At 65.6% G+C, this 9,290-nt stretch overlaps 1 protein-coding gene across 5 annotated transcripts in view; it reads right to left on the bottom strand.

Annotated features, from left to right (window-relative positions):
• LOC103346668 (ras GTPase-activating protein 4) overlaps positions 1-9,290 on the bottom strand; it is a 34,759-nt gene extending 25,469 nt beyond the window's left edge. The window contains exons 1-3 of one of the 5 annotated variants that reach the window (XR_016225840.1): positions 9,188-9,285; positions 3,181-3,307; positions 1,056-1,140 (exon numbers count right to left, since the gene is read on the bottom strand). Coding sequence is in view for 4 of the 5 variants with exons in the window: in XM_089321078.1 (XP_089177204.1) it covers positions 1,056-1,140; positions 3,181-3,307; positions 9,188-9,283 (308 nt within the window). In the remaining variant the exon portion in view is untranslated. Of the gene's footprint in view, positions 1-1,055; positions 1,141-3,180; positions 3,308-9,187 lie in introns of all 5 variants that reach the window. The other 4 variants (XM_089321078.1, XM_089321079.1, XM_089321080.1 and 1 more) reach the window with 4 other exon arrangements.

Below are 9,290 nucleotides of genomic sequence, written 5' to 3' on the forward strand. Positions count from 1 at the left end.
GAGAATCCCGCCCCCCAGCTCGCCCCCGGGGACCCTTGCGGGGGTGGGGTGGGAAGGCGCAGGGTGCAGGGCCCCCGGGCTTCAGCGGAGGTCAGGGTGGGCAGAAGCTGGTACAGGTTGGGGACAGGCGTCCCTCAGGTGCCCTGGGGGGCCGGGGATTCCAGTGGTCGGCAGAGAGTGGCCGCAGCCCTGAACCACGAGATGACCTGCGTGGGCTTCCTCTTTCTCGGAGACCCCCAAGAGCTGCTCCCCTCAGCCCTGGGCACTGTGGGTGCTTCCCCAAGTGGGAAACTGAGGCTGGCCAGACAAGGGACAGAAGACAGGAGTCCTGGGTGTCACCTGCCAGCCCACAACTGGGTCCGGCTCTTGGCCACAGTTTCTGACAGTAGCCAAGGGCACCTCCTTCCCCGAGCCTGGAGGTGCCCTGGGTGGGCTTCCTGGAAGAGGCAGCCCCCGGGGCTGGACTTGAAGGAGAAGGGCTGGCCTCTGGCACCCCAGGCAGGACCAGATTTGGGACAGGGCCAGTGCAGCTGCAGAACGTAAATCTGTCACAGTTGCTGGCGCCACAGCCTCGCCTGTGCCCCAGACAGGAGCCAGGAGCCTTGGGTGGAAGAGGGAGCTACAGCAGGGGGGGCGGGGAGGGGGATCCCGCCCACGCCATGCTCCTCTATGGGCCCCTCCCGGCGGCTGGGCACCCCCCACAGCCACCCCCTTCCTCTGCCCGCACAGTGCCCCGTGCAGGTTGGGGACCGGGGACCCTGGCCTCTAGCTGCAGCCCAAGCCTTCGCTGCCTCCCTGCAGGGGCCCCCACTTTGTCCCAGCATTGGCCTTCTCTGTGGCGGGCCTCGCCCCCACCTCCCCCACCCCCCCGTCTCTTCCTGCCCACAACTTTCTGGCACACTCTATAGACTCCTGATGAACAAACACAGGATCCCCTACGTGGCCCCACCTGAACAGCTAGCGCCTACCCCTGGGCCCCACCTCCCAGGTCCAGCCCAGGAGGCCCGCCCACGCCCCATCCCGGTCACCCCGCCCCCTGGCTGTATTCTCATTACCATGCGTCCATCTTCACAGGAGTGGAAGTATACAGTGGTCTTCCTTGATTGCTGTCACTCAATGTCAAGCATGCACTGAAAAATTCTAGAAAGTTCCAGACCAATTCTAGAAGGAGAGCCTCAATGGTGTGCCATTCCGAGCAGTGTGGTGAAACCCGGCGCCGGCCTCTCCGCCCAGGCCCTGGATGTGCACCCAGACTGTGTCAAGCGTCTCCACGCCGCATACGGCACCTGCCCGTTCATCGCTCATCAGACGGGCTGTTATTTATTGCAGAGTTAGAGAGACAGAGAGAGATCTTTCTTCCACTCACTGGTTCACTCCCCAAATGCCCCCAACCCAGCCGGGGCTGGGTCAGTCCGAAGCCAGGACATCCAGGTCTCCTCTACAGGTGCAGGGGCCCAAGCACCTGGGTCATCTTCCACTGCTTTCCCAGGTGCAGGGAGCTGGACTGGAAGTGGAGCAGCCGGGACTCGAACCAGTGGCCCTGTGGGATGCTGGCATCGCAGGCAGGGGCTTAACTGTGGCTCGCAGAAGCAGATGAGGGGGCTCTACCACCTCCTTTCCTCCTGGCTTCTGTTCTCGCACACACTGGAGGGAGAGCTGCCCCCTGGTGTGTGCCCACAGCTTGCTCGGTGTCTCTGTGTGTCCTCTGGGGCTGTGATGCCGGCGGCTGCTAGAACATTCCTGCCCGTGTCCTCTGCAGCCTGACCAGGCCTAGGCAAACAGCCAGGAGTGGAACTTCTGGGTCCTGGCTGAATGTACATTTCCCTCCTGCCCCTCCTGTCTCTGTTCACCACCTCCCGCAGCCAACTGCGGATCCGCCTTCTCCCAGTTTCCCCAGGGAAGAACTGCCCCCCTGGCCCCACCCCTGCCCAGAGGGCCCTCCCAGCCAGCCTGAAGGGACCACTGGGGTAGCTAAGGAGCAGAGTAGCCTGGGTTGTGGCCCAGCTGGCGTCGTGGCCCAGCAGGTCAAGCTGCTGCCTGCAACCAGTGCCCGGTTCGAGTCCCCGCTGCTCCACCTCCCATCCAGCTCCTTGCTAACGCACCTGGGAAAGCAGCAGAAGATGGCCCAAGTACTTGGGCCCCTGCCACCCACAGGGGAGACCTGGATGGAGTTCTGAGCTCCTGGCTTCAGCCTGGTACAGCCCCAGCCATTGCCACTATTTGGGGAGTGAACCAGCGGAAGCTCTCTATCACTCTATCTCTCTCTCTCTCTCTCTCTCTCCCTCTCGCCCTCCCCCCCCCTTTCTCCTGAGGGTGCACAGAGTTTTCTCCCCACAGGCTGACCACTCCCGTCGCAGCATCTGGGGACAGTCTGCTGGGGCCCCTCCCCCTGCAGCCTGGCCACCTCCTTGCCCCGAGCACAGACATTGTGGCCCAGGAGGACAGAGAGCTGGGGTCAGGGGCTGCCAGAAAGATGGGGTGGGGGAGAGCAGCAGAGAACAATGTCCCCTCTCTGGGGACGCGTCCGGCTCAGCCTCTGCTTGAGCTGGGGGCAGCCTAGAACGGGCCCGGTGGTCCCCAGGGCCCGGATGGGACTCGGGACACGTTCATCCATCGTCCCAGACTCAAACCCTTGGGGACAACCGAGACTCCATGGGCCACAGCCTCCCCCACGGCCCCCGGTGGGCGGGCAGGGTCTCCCACTCCATTCCACGCCTCTGACAGCGGCGGAGACCCCCTCTGGGAGTGGCTTGGTGGCCGTGCTGCACCCCGCCCTTGGCCCTGGGCCCAGACCCGGTTCCTCTTTTCCCAGAAGCCAGTCCCCCCAGCGCGGTTCCGTGCCTCGCCCTCATTAACCTCCAGAACCTTCCTGACAGACAGTGGGAGGGAGTGCCCTGCCCCATCCTCTCGCAGAGGAAGCTGGGGGTGGGGGCGGGGCGAGGGAAGGGCCCCCCGGGGGGGCTGCCTCTGGGGGTCAAGGTTCTGGGGGTGGGAAGCGGTGCGGGTTGGACACCCCTGCCTCTGGGGTTCCTCCAGCCCTGGCGTCCCAGGCCCCCGGCTCCCCCCCCTCCCTTCCCAGAGACACCCCCCCGCGAGACCCCCACCCCGCCTCCCCAGCCCAGCTCGGTCTCCACCCCTGTGTCCCACCCCCCTGATGGCGCTGACCGTCCTCAGACTGACCATGGCGTTGTCCAGGGGGCTCCAGGTTCCCACGGTGAGGGGATGGGGAGTGGGTGCCCCCAGCTGAGATAAAGCATGGCGGGGGCTGCGAAGTCCCCACATCCGTCTCCCTCGGTCCCTTGGCCACCTGGGAACAGGGGAGGGGGGAGGGACAGACCCATTTCTAAATCCACAGGGTTCAGAACAGTTCGGCTGGGGTCACAGGTGCGGGAGGGGGAGGAGGGTTGGGCTCCAGGCCAGGGGACTGGGGGAGAGGGTGAGGCACAGCCTGCAGGAGCCCCTGGGCCGTTGTCCTTGTGACTTGGGAGCGGCCCCAGGGTGCGGGGAGCCAGAAACAGCCCGCACCCCAGCCTGGGCCCACTGAAGGGCCCTGGGTGCTCACCGGGACCGGCTGTCCTCCCTGGGAGGAGGGGCCCGCAGCTGGAGCCCCAAGACCGCCCCCATCTCAGGCCACACCCCTGCGAGTGTATGCCCTGCAGGTGCCCCCCCAGGCTGTGTGCCCGGCTCCCAGGCTCCCAGCCTCCCCAGGCCGCCAGACTCCGCCGTGAGAGCCAGGTCCCAGGCCAAAGAATGGGAGCAAATGCACCCCTGTGCAGCCGGGGGGGGGGGTTCCAGCTGCGGGGCACAGCTGGGCATTGGAGGACGAAAGAGAGACCTTCACCCCTCCCTCTACCTGGGGTTTGGGAGGGAGGAGCTCTGAGTGGTTTCGGGGTTTCACACCTGCTCCTCTCCCTTCCCCTTCTGAGGGGACCCACATCCGGGGCAGGAGCCCAGGGAGCAGCCACGCTCCCCACCTGGGCGGCTGCCCCTCAGGAAGTCAGACCCAGTTCCCACGGCTGCTCAGAGTCAAAAATAGAGAAAAGAGGCCGGCGCCACAGCTCACTAGGCTAATCCTCCGCCTTGCGGCGCCGGCACACCGGGTTCTAGTCCTGGTCGGGGCACCAGATTCTGTCCCGGTTGCCCCTCTTCCAGGCCAGCTCTCTGCTGTGGCCAGGGAGTGCAGTGGAGGATGGCCCAAGTGCTTGGGCCCTGCACCCCATGGGAGACCAGGAGAAGCACCTGGCTCCTGCCATCGGATCAGCACGGTGCGCCGGCCGGCCACAGCGCGCCAGCCGCAGCACACCGGCCGCGGCGGCCTTTGGAGGGTGAACCAACGGCAAAGGAAGACCTTTCTCTCTGTCTCTCTCTCTCTCTCACTGTCCACTCTGCCTGTCAAAAAAATAAATAAATTAAAAAAAAAAAAGAAAAATAGAGAAAAGAGATAGGAGGAAAATGGAGGGAGAGGGCGGGAGAGGGGGAGGGGAAGGGGGAGAGGGGGAGAGAGAGGGAGGGACAGAGAGGGAGAGAGAGAGGGAGGGAGAGGGGGAAAGAGGGAGGGAGAGAGAGAGAGGAAGGGAGAGAGTGAGAGAGGGAGGGAGAGAGAGAGAGAGGGAGGGAGGGAGGGAGGGAAGGGGGGAGAGGGGAGAGGGGGGAGAGAGAGGGAGAGAGAGGGAGGGAGGGGAGAGAGAGGGAGAGAGGGTGGGGGAGAAGGAGGGAGGGGGGAGAGAGAGAGGGAGGGAGAGAAAGAGGGAGGGGGAGGGAGAGAGAGGGAGGGAGGGGAGAGAGAGGGAGAGAGGGTGGGGGAGAAGGAGGGAGGGGGGAGAGAGAGAGGGAGGGAGAGAAAGAGGGAGGGGGAGGGAGAGAGAGGGAGGGAGGGGAGAGAGAGGGAGAGAGGGTGGGGGAGAAGGAGGGAGGGAGAGAAGGAAGGAGGGAGGGAGGCAGCAGGAAGAGTTCCATCTGCCCACCAGGCTGACGTCAGCAGGCCCGTGGCCCTGGGACTCACGGTCATGGTCACGGTCCCCAGGTCTGAGTCCCCTGTGTGATCCAGAGCACAGAGTGGGCTGCGGTCAGTGGGAGGGAGCCGAGGGCCCCCACCAGCCTTGTCCTCATCCTTCGAGGCCCAGCCGCGGGTCCCTGGCTGGCCTGGGCAGCCGGGACTACCTAACTCAGCGCTGGCTGAGTGTCTGCCGTGAGCGGGGAGGCACTGATGGCTCCGAGGCCAGAGCTGGCCAGGGGCTTCACCTTGGGCACCCTTTCCACGGGTGTGGAGGCCCAGGGCAGGCCGGGCAGGTGCAGGGCTGGACCAAGCTCCTGCCTTCCCACCCAGGGCACCAGCCTGCTGGTCAGAGCAGGCCAAGGACATAAGAGAGGCAGCTGGGGAGACAGGGGGGCCCCTGGCTGAGGCGGTGGCAGGATGAGCCCAGGGAGAGGGGAGCCAGTGACTCCCATGGACAAGATGCAGGCCCAGGGTGTGATCAGGCTCCCGTGACAAGGGATGGGGGTGTTGTGGGCTCGGCTGCGTGGGGGGCATGGGGGACCCACGCCACCTCCCAGTCCTGAAACCTGGAGGTCGGGTCCACCTAGGAGGGCTTCAGGGAGGAGGCGTCCTCAAAGATGAGGCAGGAAGAGGGTACAAGGGCCGTTCGGGGGGCCCTGACCTCTAAGACTCGGGGGGGCATCGCCTGCAGAGACCCTCCCCAAGCCTCAGGCAGCCCTGTGTCCAGGTGGGGCTCTGGGGCCATCTGTCCAGTCCTCCCTCCAGCAAGGAGACCAGGAGGGTGGAAGACAGCCAGGAGGCTGCTGCCCGTGGACCCCACTGCCCTGCCCTCCACGTGCGACAGGGACCCCAGGGGGACAGAGTGGCCGTTCATCTTCTGGCTTCTTCCAGTCATTCCTCCCTTTCAGGCAAGCCTGCACCCACGGCCTCCGTTCACTGCTTCCGGGACCATCTCCAGGGGCGGCGGTGCCTGTCCTGGGTCCCCAACTCTCACCAGTGCCCCCAGTGCCGCCCACGCCTTTATCAATGCCATCTGTCACCTGCCAGGGTGTGGGGGAAGGGTGCTCACATCCAGGGCCTTAAGGCACTCAGCTCAACCTTTGCCTTGTACAAAAGGGGCGACCGAGACCCAAACAGAGAGGGTGAGCAACCTGTCCAGGGTCACCAGCCCCCGAGCTGGGACCCAGGGCTCTTGTGGAAGGCTGCAGAGAGCCCAGGGCTGACCACAGCAGGGCAAGGGGATCTGTGTCCCCCACCCCACCTCGCCCCGCCCCGCCCCTGGTCACTTGAGTGCTTCCTCCCAGGCAGGAGCCGGATGTGTAGGCTCCGGGTAATAAACCCATTAGCGCCCTGGACCCTTCCCAGAGCGGGCACCTGGGAGCCCAGCCAGCTCCTCCTCTCCTGACCCCAGCCTGCCTCACGGCACCATGTGGCTGCTCCTGCCCGGGCTCCTGCCACCATCCACCTGGCGCAGGTGCCCTGCGCCCTCTCCCAGCCACACCCCCCAGGGTGCGTCTGCTGGAACCTCAAGCATTCTCCCTGACACCCTCGGGGCTGGGGGGCTGTGCACGTGGTGCACAGGCTCCCTGGACCCGAAACTCAAAGCTCTGGTAGGGTGGGAAAGGGAGAGACAGGTGAGCAAGGAGCCGCTGCCCCAGCGCCCTAACCCACTGCACAGGTGCCAGGCGCCTCGCAGGGGAGGGAACCAGGCTGCTCCTCCGTCCCTGTCCCTGGTCACCGCCCAGAACGAACCAGCAGGCGGGAACTGTCTCTTATAGGCCAGTTCTGAGCTGGGCTCTGTCTGAAGGCTGTTGTGTGCCTTACTTGCAATTCCAGGTTCTGCCACCAGGGGGCGAGAGAGGGCGGGGTGAACGCACCTGCACCCCTATCCTACCTGGCTGCCCTCCCAGCAGGGAGGACGGGTCAGTAGCTCAGAACCCAGAGGTCCTGCAGCCTTGGGGGTCCCTTGCTCAGTGCACTGTCAGTCCAGCAGGAGGAGCAAGGCAAGGCTGGGCTGAGGGTGGCACTGGGGCCTGAGTGCTGGCCCCTGACCAGGAGGGCGGCCGGCAGGACCGGTCAGCAGGATGGCAGTGACGACCACGGTGCCCACACTCAGCGGCCCCGGGAAGCCTGGAGTGCCTGGGCACCTCCAGACCAGCCATGTCCCCCCGGGCTGGCAGACCGAGGCTGACCTAGCCCCCGTCCCCATCTATCCCCAGTCTCAGGAGTCCCCCCACCGCCCCACCCCTAGGATTTGCCCGGTGTGTCCAGATCTCACTGACCACTCTATTTCCGCCACGGGTCCCCCACGGGTTCCCATCACCAGGAACTTTACCCTGAGCAGGAGACCAAGTCCCCTGGGGTCCCGAAACCCTCAGGCCCTGGTGCCCAGGCCAGGCTGTCCCCTGGGTTCCCAGGTCCTGGGGGGAGCAGCTTGGGGCAGGGAGGGCGCAGACGCTGAAGGGCACAGCCTTAGTAGGGCTGGGGCTGTGGCACAGCAGGTTAAGTCGCCACCTGTGACGCTGGCATTCCGTACCGGCATTAGTGTAAAGTCCCGGCTGCTCCGCTTCTAACCCAGGTCCCTGCTGATGGCCCGGAGAAGCAGCGGAAGACGGCCCAGGTGCTTGGGGCCCTGGCACCCACATAGAAGACCCAGATGAAGCTCCTGGCTCCCAGCTCTGGCCTCGCTCAGCCCTGGCCATTGTGGCCACTTGCTGATGCAAGATTCTCTCTGTGTCTTTCCCTCCCTCTCTCTCTGCAACTCTGCCTTTCAAATAAACAGAACAAACAGTTGGGGGGGGAGAGGGAGGGGGGAAGATGGGGGGAGAGAAAGGCCTTAGAACCCAGCAGGAGGGGATCAGCTGTGTGACTTCAGGTGCACCCCTCACTCTCTGGGCCTCAGCGTCCCAATCTGGGAAATGGGCTGGGCTGCATAAAATCTCCATCATGGAACATGAGTGGGTCAAGCCCTTCGTGAGGGGAGACTGGGCCCAGGCTAGGAGGCCCCACCTGGGGGGTCACCTGTGTGGCCCAGATGGCCCACGGAGACCCCTACTCCAGCACAGTGGGAGAAATCACCTCTCTGGCCCCCACTCCCTGCCTCCCCTCTCACTGGCAGAGCTGGAGCCTGAGTAGAGCCGCTAACCTGGAGGGACCCGAGTCTGGCAGGGTGGGGCAGGGGGGTGGTTGAAGCCCCTGGTGGTCCGGGAGCAGCAGGTGCCCTTGCCCACCCAGAGGCCTTGGCGCTGGCTGCTGGCCTGACCGCCGGGGTAGCACACCCAGCTGGCCATCAGCGTGCGGTGGAAGCCTCTCTCGGGGACGCTGGCAGGTGCAGGGATGTCCTGTGTCCCTTGCTGGGGGGCTGAGGGGGGCACCATGGGTAAAATGGTGAGGGCCACAGGGCGGGCTCCACCCCCTTCCCACCAGGTCTGGCCGCCCTGCCCAGGCCAATTCCCCAGTGCACCTGCCCCAGACCACGCCCACCTGACCTCGCTCCTCCCAGCCTCACCTGGGGATGGGGGGAGGTGGGGACGAGGACCTGGTCTGGGGGCCAGAGGGGCCTTCGTGTCCAGCCTTGCTGCCCAGAGCTCAGACCCCACCCTCCCCCGACAGCACCTGCCACAGCGCCCCCAGCCCACCCCCACATGGAGAGGAGCAGGAAGGTGGGTGGGCTTGGTGCTGCCTCCTGCAGCCCCCCTTCCACTCCAAAAGCCCAGGCCAGGGGGCCAGGGGAGCGGGGGACGGGGCTTCATCCCTTGGCCCTCAGCAGGTAGCAGGTGCCTACTATTTGCTTAAAGAGGGAGAGCAGTGGCACAGCCAGGGTGGGGGAGGGAGTGGGGGTGGGGTTGTGTCTCCACCTTCCCACCAGTTTGGGATGGGGGGGGCAGTCATTGGGTGGCAGCTGTTGAGCCAGGGGCTGAGTCCTGGCCCTGAGTCCCACCGGGGACGTCCCACCTGCCTCCTACAGAGGAGTGCTACAGCGATTGTGCACCCGGGTCAGCCACCCCCCTGGGGGACCTAGACTGGCCCAGCCCTGGGGCGAGCTGCAGGACGGGTGACCTGGGGCTGTCTCTGCAGACCACCCAAACCCCAGCCCCCAACCCCCCCATCCGCGGGGGCCTCTGGAGTCAGCTGGGGAGTCTTCCTGCCTGAGCCACAGGGGCACCCTTGCTCCGCCCCCACCCCACTCACCCAGTCCCGTCCCCGGCTAGACCTGGGGCAGCAGCAGCTGGAACCGTCCGTCCCTCTCGGAGCCCCACAGCCAGGCCCAGCTTCCGGGCTCGGCATTCGCACG

This window comes from Oryctolagus cuniculus, chromosome 19, assembly GCF_051225735.1.
Source record: "Oryctolagus cuniculus isolate XC-2025 breed Fujian yellow rabbit chromosome 19, ASM5122573v1, whole genome shotgun sequence".
Lineage (NCBI taxonomy): Eukaryota > Metazoa > Chordata > Mammalia > Lagomorpha > Leporidae > Oryctolagus > Oryctolagus cuniculus.